The following is an 11,010-nucleotide window of genomic DNA, read 5'->3' on the forward strand; positions in this document are numbered from 1 at the left end:
GGCGTGAGCTTGATGATCAATATGTAAACCTTTATGGAACTTTCTATCAAATATATAGATCCAGTCGATCGAACACCATCAGTCAAAGTAGCTTATTTATATTGATACGTGCACTTACCTCGTACATCCTAGAAGTGAGTTGAGGTAAAGTTCCTGAAATAGTCCTTGCAAGGATATGCAATCCGTTTGCTAAATCTTTATGTGCATATATTTCCAGAAGAAGATGTTTTGCCTTAGTGATACGATTTTGCAAGGATCAGGGGGAGCACATTTCTAAAGTTAGCCCTTGTAGAAGATTCGATAGAATCTAGATCCCAGAGGATCGAAATCTGTCCCGATGACAGCTGTTGTACTCTTTTTCCCTTGGTGAGTTTTCTTGAAGTTTCTCACACGAGGTTTTTTAACGAGGCAACAAAGTGCAAATGCAATTTGTACCACCATGCATTCTTTCTCCATATTTTTCCCACTGGGTTTTTCGGAGTTTTAAAGAGGCATGTGTTGGTCGCGGTATTTGCCCAAGGGGGAGTGTTAAGTAACCCTAGTTAGGGTTATGTGGGCAAATACCGACTTTGCCCCTGAGGGGTCTCACATCTCTATATAAGGAACATGTACACCCCTTCATAATACAGAGATCAGAAAGAGGCCAGAGGCCCAACCCTATATCCAGTGTCTCGTGTGTTTCCTCTGTCGTGTTTATGGGAAGGGAGACGGGTTCTCTATATCTTCTTGCGCCTCTACTGCTGACGGGAGGGAATGGAGCGGATCTGGTGATCCGTGGTAACGTATTTCTCAACAAGATTGTCGTAGGACACAAAAGAACGGCTTGGCCATCCATAGTAAGTTCATTGCGTCACAGTTCATACTGCACATGCTACGACTACGACATCTGTGTCGAACACATAGACGCCTATATCTCCAGCAAATTTTGTAGAAACCCGGAGAGTAAATTCCCTGCAGGCGGCGCCGATAGTCCTACTCGACACGTACATCGCTTTTCCACACGTTTATTGCCAGTGTGAAGTACACGAACAGTACATTTTGGATCACTTCACATCATATACATACATGCAATCAGTGCGTGAGTCAGTGCAACAAGAGGATCACACCACGCCCCTTCCCCCTCATCTCTTATATATATACGTATACCCCGTCTCAGCCACCTCGATCGATACACCAGCCAGCCCTTCGCAGTTACCCTGCTTGCTAATGCTAGCTAGCTCCAAACAGATCGATACACCGGCCCACACGCTTGCTAACGAGACCTCTCCAATAATGACAAGGCACGGCGGCAGCGATAATGCCGCCTCCCCTTCCATCATCATCCACGCATCCTCCATAGCCCTCCTCCGAGAGCGGTTCAGAAACCTGCAGAAGGTGAAGGAGATGAGACAAGGAAGGGAGCTGCAGAGGCGGGCGCGCACCGCTCACACTACCGACCGCGCCGCCGGTCCGTCGCCGTCGCCGTCGGCTCTCAGCCTCGGCCTCCACGCCGCCAACAGCAGCACCACCCAGCAACCCAGCAGGTGGTTCTTGCACCCGGACTTGGTCCGCCCATCGAGGCCGCTGCGCGGGCCCGCGTACCACCACCATGGCCTTATTATTGCCGCCAGCGCCGTCCAGCCGCCGCCGCCGCCGAGCTCGTGGGGAGGAACGACGACGACGCAGAATTATTCGGGATACCGGAGTGATGTCGTAGTAGACGTCGATACCTCGCTTCATCTGTAACGTAACCTTCTATGATCGAGCACGTACGTACGTACGTACGGCCTCAATCGATCGCTGTCGTTCTTTCGTTGTTTTTTTTTTTGTATGGCGAGCTTGTCAGTTCCGGGCAGTACTTTCTGCGGCCGGCCGGCCTTGTAACTTCTTGGGTATTCTACTATATAATTGAGGCTTCCCTAGATATATTTATCATCTGCGTCATTCATATCTGGAATGTATTTAGCACTTAATTAATCAACAGACGTACACGAAGTATAGAGACCACGGATATATTGGTATATATACTGATGATAAAGAAGTACAGTCAGCAAAAGTGAAAGGTACGAGTACACTACTTTGAAGGCTACAGCTACACTATACATGCATTCCGACAATAATAAATGCTGATAAGATGTGGAATACTAAAGGGCTGTTTGGTTCACTGCCTAACTTGCCACAATTTGTCTAATTTTTCTGTCTAAGGTTAGTTCTTCAATTCGAATGCCTAACCTTAGGTAAAATGTGGCGCAGTTAGCCACGAACCAAACAGACCCTAAAAGTTGTTCGGCCAAAACCACGAAAAAAGCGTCGTAGAAGCCTTTGCATGGTTAAATCGCAAATTTTCCGATCATGCGCGCACGATAGCATTGTGCAGCGATTAAAATAAAGTTGTAACTCAAATTTAATCGTGATGTAATTAGGCAAAGGGGTTTTAGCATAAAATATTCGTAGACGCATGCTTGACCAGTTCAAATGCCAAGAGGAAATAGCATAAAAAATGGGTTTACTAGTAGCTACTAGCTAGAACTGGCATGCCACGTTAAGAACTTCATCAGAAACTGGAGTAAGATCACGGACAGTACGTGAGGCACACACCAGTTCGGCGCTGTCTGTCGGCTCGATCTATTTAATAGGGTGTGCGCTCACATCAGAAATACTTACTCTACCTGCTGAACAATATGGACAAGACCAAAGGACGTTTAATGATCAGGAAAGATCACGGATAGTGCATGAACCGCCACTTCTGCTGGCCACATACAGTATTTGATCTTGATGTTGTGTGCTCACTGCACTGCAGGCCGGCTGCTGCCACATGCACGGCAACAGAAATTTCATCAGCAGTACGTTTAACACGCATCCCTAAATTAAACAAAAGGGAAGAAATTATTTGAGAGCGTAGAGAGAGAGAGAGTCCTCAAATCAAGTAGCTTTTGCAGACTTGACTGACCGAAAGAATTTGTAAGATGCAATGGATAGCTAGGCTTCAGCCTCCAGAACAGCACGCACGCCGCCGGGCGCCCGCGCGAGACCGAAGGAGCCGAGAATTGTTCCTCCTGAAGGCGGGCGAGCAACTGTTCCTCCTGGCGGCCGCAATTGATGAGCCCAGGCTAACTGGCGACTCGGCCAGGGCTAGGCGGTTCCTGTCGGTCAGGTGAGCCTCGTGTCTCTCTGCTTCGCTACCAGTTAACTCGGGCCCAGTAAGAACGAAGAAAACAAAACGGAGTACTTAAGAATGCATCAGCATGACGGAATATACATATATACTAAACCAAATGTAAAACCTCATCATTAAGCCTGAAATTACAAGAAAAGGGGCTAACTACTGTAATATACAGAACACATAGCCTGAAATCCCGAACAGGTAACTCTTCTTTCACGATAAGCGATGTGATGCGAAAGGGCCTCTAGCGTAATGGTTAAGGCTTTCGAGTAGCACCTCCAGGTCCTGGGTTCGATCTCCCTCGGGGGCGAATTTCTGGCTTGGTTAAAAAAATCCCCTCGTTGTGCCCCACCCGCTCCCGGGTTACGTCCTGCGCGCCACCCTCCGGCTGGGCCGTTGCAGAGTGGGCGGTGACGGCCCGCTAGTGATGGGGGGCCAAGGTTCGGGGATTTTCTCGGCCGGGACCATGTTTCGGTCTCTTCTTAATATAATACCGGGAGGGCGGTCTTTCCCTCCCCGGCCGAGTTTTTTTTTTTTATAAGCGATGTGATAAGTTAGGACCGGACTAAAAATTAGTCACTCTATTTTATTCTCATTTAATCTCTAAACAGAGACTAAACTGTTTTAGAGCAAGTTTAATAATAAAAACTATTGTTGGCTCTAATTCTTTATCATGTCATCTATAGCTAACAATAAAAACACTCATATAATAAAGTTATCTATAAGTTTGGCTCTTAGATTGTCTCTTTCTCTTTCTTTGTTTTGTATTGAAGCCCGTGTAGCACCTAACTCTTGCATGATAACCCACTCTCTATACTTTTTGATGTCTCTCTCTTCCACAAACAAAAATGTCAGGTAAGCAGGCTTATAGCCTATTATTGTACTTGCTCTTAGTCTCTAGTCTCTGAAGGGGTGATTAAAATAGACTAAATCATATTAATTCTACCTTTTGTCCCTCTTTTATTTTAGTTGCACTAATGATAAAAGAATGTTAAGAGGTATTTTGATCATTTCATGATTATTTAATGCCTTTTGAATACTTTTTAGTTCATAGAACCAAACAGGTTATGGACTAAACTTTAGTCTTCTAACAAAAGTTTAGTCCATGCACTAAAGAATCCAAACGAACCCTTAATCAGCAGGCATCCATCAAACCTTCGATCTCCGTCACCTAAGTGCTTGCCAACGCGGAACAGACTCCACAACCACAAGGACTTGACATAGACGCCCAAACAGGCCACCATCTGCTTCCTATCCAACCACATCCCGGCAAACGCGATGCCCTCCAACTCTGGGAGCGTCTTCTTTATTTACTACCCTTCTGCAAACCGTGCTATTTACTACTGCCGTTCTGTGCTGCTTCTGCTCTATAAATCCACACTTGTCCTCTTGCTCATACTGTACATGACTCTGAACCTCCTTCAGACATTATCCACCATCTTGGGAGCAAATTTCTTCACAGCATCGCCGACCGTGAGGTGTATCTTGTCTTCACCAATCATGTCCGTGAACTTCGCCGAGCGGAGCTTCTGGATCACCGCTGGCCCGGGATTGGCAAGAACCAGCTGTAATGTAAGTAACAGGAACGGATTCTGATCTTAGTGGTGGGTTTCTTCAGCGACAATCTCTATGTTAGCGGGGTATCGCTACTACCAGACTGCTAGTAGTGTAGATGCTTGTTACGAGGTCTGGCTTCTCACCTGAATTTTGCGTTTCTCAAGCGCTTTCAGCAACTCCTCCAAGGCGTGGATTCCGCTTGTGTCGATATCAATTACAGCTGTTCAGAGTTAGAGCAATGTTTTCAATCACTATACGGAACTTGAGTAGAAAGTTTTTTTTTGTCATAGTCAGACATGTTCTTACGAGATAGATCAGCGATCAGAAACTCAGTTTTTGGTAACTTCTGGTCATGTTGTTGCTCCTCTTCCTCGTCTCTGAGCCACCTCAGGATTCTGAAAATCAGATTCTAGTTAAGCACTGCAAACCTTATAGTACTAATCACTTCAGTGACAGAGGCTCATGCTGAGTACAAGCATTCTACCTCTCTTTAATATAGTTGGAGTTTGTGAAGTAGATAGCTGAATCCACTCTGATAATTACCACCCCTGGAACCTTGGTAGCATCAGGATACTGTTCGACGTTCCTGTATATAGTCGTTCGTGGAAGGTTTCCAAGTAAAACTGTTCTTGGCCGTGTTACTTGGAGAAGAATTTTAGCAAGAGATATCGCAACCTATTCAAAAAAAAAAAGGTTTTACAGTCATCAGGTTTTTGTCTAGAATACAGGAACTCAACTGTTAGTAGCATAAACGAAATACTAGTTGTGATTCACACACCGCAATGAGCAAGCCATACTCCACTGATGAAAATATGACTCCAAAGAATGCCCCCATGCATGCTAGGAAGTCCAGTTTGTCGACTTTCCAGATAAGGTAAGCTGACTCATAGTCAATCAAACCAAGCACTGCTGATATTATGATTGAGGAGAGGATGGCATTTGGAGTGTACTTGAACAGTGGGGTGATCAGCAGCAGCGTAAGCATCACGACAGTGGACATGACAACATTTGACACCGCTGTTTTGCAGCCAGCCATGTAATTGACTGCTGACCGCGAGAAAGAACCTACAATGAACGACTCCTGTCAGAATTAACTGTTACTTGTGGCTATGATTTGATTTTTCTTCTTCTTCTTCTGAATTTATTGTTACCTGTGGCTACGTAGCAAGAAGTCATTGAACCAACAATGTTCATGGTCCCTAGAGCCACCATTTCTTTGTTCCCATCTATCTGGTAATCCTTGAGGCCAGCAAACGTTCTTCCAATTGCAATTGCTTCCTGATAATTTTGCATCAGTTTACCAATTAGCACTTTTTTTTGTCACAGAAACGTTCTCCACGTTATCATAATTTTGACAATCAAAGCTTAGGAGGTCTGTTTTCTCATCAAAGGGTTTGTCTCACCGTTAGCCCTATCATTCCAGCCACTACCCCAATTTTGAATCCTGTCGCCAAGTATGGGCCAGTGAAGTATATGAGACTAGCTGAAGCTGGGTTGATGCCTTTCCTTATGTTCTTGACCTGCAGTTTTGCAGCAGTGATCTTTATTGTTAGCTTCAACTAATAAGAGTCACTTGCAAAACCCTATTTTTTTACGATGGCTAACATAAAAAACAGGCAAGTATGACTTACGATTGCAACACCATGCTTATCTGCACGAGTGATGTACACAAAAAATGTGGATATGATCACCGAAGTGAGAGGTGCGATTGCAGAAACCCAGAAGAGCTTTTTATTCCTTTTCCCCTGAATTATTTAAAAGCAACGACAGTATGATCACATACAGTCAATTGAAAGCCAAGATGAGATCTTGCCATCTTGGAGCATGTAATGTGTATTGTCTTACAATGTACTTGGCAACCAGAAGGAATGCCAGGAAGGACGCTCCTATCAGTATTGTCTGCCAATTCCACTGCAATAAATAGCACGCACATACATTGTGTTTAACACTAAAGTCTCAAAAAATTGTGGTTCTCATCAGGCAGGTAAAAGGATCCACACGGTACAGGTACAGTCAGTGTCTTACCCCATGGTGAACGTTTCCCCAAACTGATTTCATCACAGATACAATATCAGATTTCTTGGTGAAGTCTGCAATTCCAAGGAACCCTTTCAGCTGCTGAAGAGCGATGGTGATGGCAGCACCAGCCATGAATCCGACAATGGCAGCATGAGACAGGAACTCTATGATAAACCCTAACCTGTGGCAGAGTCGAGTTCAGACTTCAGACTATATGAGATGCTCGTGCCAAAGGAGCTACGAACTGAGGTTAACAGCCACTAGCTAAGCTAGACGCCGCTCACCTGAAGAATCCGAGCGCTGCCTGCGTGACCCCTGCGAAGAAGGTTGCGGTGAACGCTAGCCGCCTGTACTCAAGCGGGTGTGTCTTGGGGTCAATCTCATTCTGAAGGAGAGTACCGAGCAACAGCGACACCACGGCCACCGGACCGATGGCTATATCCCTGGAGCTGCCCATCACTGCGTATATCAGAGGCGGCACGAAGCTACTGTCTGTAAAGGCGGGTGACCACGTCTCTGATCAGCATAGTTGGAAGGGGTCTCAAACCCTTAGAACAAAGGGATGATGCATATGTGAATGAGTGCACTTACATAGTCCCACCTCTGCTGGCAAGTTAGCAAGCTTAGAGTAGCCGATGTCCTGTGGCAATGGCAAGTTGAAAGCACGGTTTCGTTAGGCCACAGGTTGCATCAGATAGCGTCAGTGCATGAGCTGTGCTGCTGCTGACCATCCATGGCGCCCTGATGTATAGGCTATATAGCTCGACTGACCTGGGGTATGCAGAGGCTGGCAATGGTGAGCCCAGCGATGAAGTCGCCCTTGAACTTGCTGAGGGAATAGCGTCTGCTCCAGTCGAGCACCGGGAAGATGTGCTGCAGGCCGAGCCAGAGCTTCTTGGACTTGGGCTGGTCCTTGTACTGCCGAAGTGGGTCGTCGGCGAAGAACGTCTCCTTCACCGCGTCAGAGAACTCGGTGAGGAGGCTCTTCTTCGGCGGGATGCCGACCTTATACCCATGCCCGTGCTCCATGCGGCGGTGTGACGACGTCCGGCTAGCAACGTCGGCACCGTGGTCCTCTCCTCCATCAGACACCGTTCGCGGCATTTTCCTGAAAGAACACACACATAAAACACATCAGTCAGCTGCATTGCATGCATGGCGCACCTGACCTAACGAAAGAAAGATCCAAAAATCTGTTTTTCTGCAGAACCATCAGAGATGAAGGAACACATGCATGGATGTACGACACTAAAACAAGCACTCTGATGTCTGATCTCAGCAAATAAAAACTGATGAGTTGTTTTATTAGAAAGCTAAGTTTTGGTTGTTACTCCATCATGCATGGTGTATAAACTATAAACATCAAGCTAATTAAGGATTGTCGAAACAAAACCTACACAACGATGCGACGATCGCCGCCTATTAGCAGAAGTACTTGTGAAGAAGGCCTGCTTCGCTGCGTCGTGAAGAAGCTAGGGACTGCCCATTATATATGCAGATGCAGATGGAGATGCAAGAAGGCTCTCCAGCCAGAGATCAAGGTCAAACCTCTATTTTCAATTAATAGGGGCCAACTGCCAAGACGGGAGAGCAAGCTATATGAATCTTCAGCGGAAAATGTACCACATTCAACGTAGAGTCTGGAAACAATGACACGGCTGAAAGAATGAGCTGCGATTTAGGGATACGAATTAAAATCAAAGTTGACAACTGATGACAAGTCTGTATTTAATTTGGTAGAAGAAACATGCAGAGTCAACCTGACAACTTGGGACAACAATCTTTTCGAGTTGCAGCTAGGCAGTTACGCTATCGAAAACACATCAGCAGTTTCCTCGGGTGCCAGTGATACATACTCCGCGAATATTCAGGGGAAAGGAACTGGACTTCTCAAAGTTTTTATGTTTAGGCCATCATAAATATTGTGTTAGTGACTTCTGTTGGCAAAAGTCCAGTAACCACACTAACTACTGGAAATACAATGTTCTCAAGAGAGTCTAGCTAGGCACTCTCGGCGGTTCTAGTTAACTTGTAAAAAGTTGATATTTCAAGTTCTGTTGCACGAATGACAGGTACATTTTTACTATAAAAATGTTCAAGAGAAGGAAAGACATTCATGCTGTCAAATCGAATCCCTTTCAAGTTAACAACCACATCTCACAAAGCCATCAATTCAACTTTCTTTTTTTTTTCAAAAAAAAGGGGGGGAGTCAATTTACGTAGGTGTTCAATCCATAATTTCACACAGCTGAAAACCTATACCGACCATCTAAAGTCGACGGACATCACAGCACACCTAAACGATGCTCATTAATGCAGTTGTTAGATCATCCAGTCGCGACCATTATCTGTGGATGTATCAGAATTTCAAAGTCCAAGCTCGACAAATAGTCATCAAGGAAATTCCCAACCATGATTGAATCGTGGGCTGTGAATTGCCACATCAACATGGTCCAAGAGCTCCTCAAGTCACGCGTCAAAAAAGTAGGCCGCGAGTTCTCTAGATCTTCAGTCAGATCCACACATGCATATGTGATGAGGCGACGAGGTGGAGTGTTCTAAAGCGCAGGCGCACCGCATTCGTGCGGTGCCTAACATATTCCAGGCACTCTTGACGGCTCTCATCACACGCTTAGGAAAGCTTACTAGCTAGCAAAGCTCAGGCTGGCCAATGAGGCAGTGCCTCGCATTGTACTGTACTACTATTCAGGAGAACCTGGAATGTTTGGTCAACTGCTATGCCAGGATCAAATTTCACACTCAACGAACGCGTCACTTCACCCTATTCTTTCCTCTAAAGGCGTCAGAGATCATTATTTTTGTTAATGCAACATCGATCTCCAGTCATTAGAAGTAGGACAGTCGGAGGATATGTTCCCACTGCCCACAGTTAGAGGTGGATTGTATAGGAGAGTATTTAATCCCCTTCAGGGCCTGTTCGGTTGTACCGGAATGAGCCAGGATTCATTCCAGCTTATCAAAATCTATATAAATTAGAGAAGTAATCCGGCTAGGAATTAATCCGGGGCTCCAATCCAGAACAACCGAACAGGCCCTCAATCACTCTCGGATCTAGTTTAGTTACTCTAGTAATACGTAGGATTAAAATGTATTGAAGGGGATTTGATCTATCAAGGATTAAAACACACTTCAATCCCTCCAAAACACTACAATTCCAAAGTATTCAAACTAGGCTTCAATCTATTCCTAACTGAGTAAACCCTGAGTGTGGATTTGAGAGACAAGAGACTCAAAAAAGTTTCTCCTCCCGGTAAAAGAACAGGTTAAGATAAAACAAAAGGCTAACGTATATAAAAAGAACAGAGCTTTCTTACTGCAATACTCCGGCAGCTGGTCGACCACGAGACCTTTTCCTCCTTGCCTTTTCCCTTTGGAGTTCCCGTGCCCCACAATCCGTATCAATCCCCTTCAATCCATATGGATTGAAAATAAACGAACAAGCCCAAATGGAATACTGCTACTATCTCTTAGATTGGATGGCAGAGAGTTGTTTGGAACGTGGACGCGGTTGTGGGTCAGGGGGTTGCGCAGCTCTAGCTCAGTGACGAAAGTCTAGCTGTTTTATTTTACTCCCTCCATTCCAAAATAAAATTTGTTTTAAAATATTAAGGAATTCATATGATATTTGATGCATCTGTTTTATTATGTGTCTAGATTTATTATCATTTATTTGAATAAAAAAACAAGAATTAAAACTACTTCTATTTTAAAATATAATGAGTATTAAAGAATGGTAAAGAGGACAAGTGCAGAGCCGAATGAAAGAGATGGTCAAATCTGTCCAGGTTCAATGAAGAGAAAATTCTCTACAGGCCACCGAATGTTACCAAATTTCTCTACGACCCACTGGAAAACTCATCTGGCTGTATAAGTCACCAATTCAGTTTTTCGCTTCTCTCTGTGCCACTGCCGTCAACAGTAGCAGTAACGCCAGTTAAGTTTGGTGTGGAAAGACAATACTGCCCTTGTTTGGCCAGGAGACTCTAAACTTTTATTTCTTTCTATGCCACTCTGCACGCTGCGATTATCAGCAGATCTGTAGACATCCAAAATGAATCCAAGCAAAATTAATCCAAGCGAAATTGTTCCAAACAAAACACAGTAAAACAGTGTTATGTCCATACACTACTTCAGGCCAAATCAAATAATGCATAGGAATAAAACCATCAAAGCCACCTAATAGATTTAAGTTCATAGGAAGTAGCAAGTGACATTCATAGGTCACATGATCTTACATAGAGCAGTCATACATATTAAATAGAGTAGTCATA

General features: G+C 44.7%; 2 protein-coding genes across 4 annotated transcripts; one reads left to right on the forward strand and one right to left on the reverse strand.

The window, feature by feature from the left end:
- The first annotated feature begins 1,176 nt into the window (after positions 1 to 1,176).
- On the forward strand, positions 1,177 to 1,914 carry LOC103639482 (uncharacterized). The gene has a single exon (XM_008662232.3). It carries the CDS (start codon positions 1,207 to 1,209, stop codon positions 1,723 to 1,725), a length of 519 nt encoding a protein of 172 aa, XP_008660454.1. The 5' UTR covers positions 1,177 to 1,206; the 3' UTR covers positions 1,726 to 1,914.
- A 2,359-nt stretch (positions 1,915 to 4,273) lies between these two features.
- On the reverse strand, positions 4,274 to 8,352 carry LOC100501464 (uncharacterized). Of its 3 annotated transcripts, none has more exons than XM_023300996.2 (14): positions 8,112 to 8,352; positions 7,490 to 7,826; positions 7,310 to 7,358; positions 7,003 to 7,210; positions 6,725 to 6,899; positions 6,545 to 6,610; positions 6,331 to 6,444; positions 6,103 to 6,219; positions 5,851 to 5,977; positions 5,478 to 5,764; positions 5,184 to 5,374; positions 5,006 to 5,094; positions 4,843 to 4,919; positions 4,274 to 4,707 (listed from the first exon to the last, which is right to left on the reverse strand). In XM_023300996.2, exons 2-14 carry the CDS (start codon positions 7,820 to 7,822, stop codon positions 4,564 to 4,566), a joined length of 1,977 nt encoding a protein of 658 aa, XP_023156764.1. In that variant the 5' UTR covers positions 7,823 to 7,826; positions 8,112 to 8,352; the 3' UTR covers positions 4,274 to 4,563. The 3 variants fall into 3 exon arrangements, with proteins under 3 accessions (XP_023156764.1, XP_023156763.1, NP_001344633.1); XM_023300995.2 differs by having other exon boundaries at positions 8,116 to 8,351; NM_001357704.1 differs by having other exon boundaries at positions 4,562 to 4,919; positions 8,116 to 8,182.
- Between the last annotated feature and the right edge of the window lie 2,658 nt (positions 8,353 to 11,010).

This window comes from Zea mays, chromosome 9 (assembly GCF_902167145.1).
Source record: "Zea mays cultivar B73 chromosome 9, Zm-B73-REFERENCE-NAM-5.0, whole genome shotgun sequence".
NCBI classification, from domain to species: Eukaryota; Viridiplantae; Streptophyta; class Magnoliopsida; order Poales; family Poaceae; genus Zea; species Zea mays.

Coding starts and splice junctions, on each gene's coding strand:
- LOC103639482 (XM_008662232.3), top strand. CDS start 1,207: ATGCTAGCTAGCTCCAAACAGATCGATACACCGGCCCACACGCTTGCT.
- LOC100501464 (XM_023300996.2), bottom strand. CDS start 7,822: ATGCCGCGAACGGTGTCTGATGGAGGAGAGGACCACGGTGCCGACGTT. Junction 6,611..6,724: donor GGGGAAACGTTCACCATGGG/GTAAGACACTGA, acceptor TATTTATTGCAG/TGGAATTGGCAGACAATACT. Junction 6,220..6,330: donor ATAAGCATGGTGTTGCAATC/GTAAGTCATACT, acceptor GCAAAACTGCAG/GTCAAGAACATAAGGAAAGG.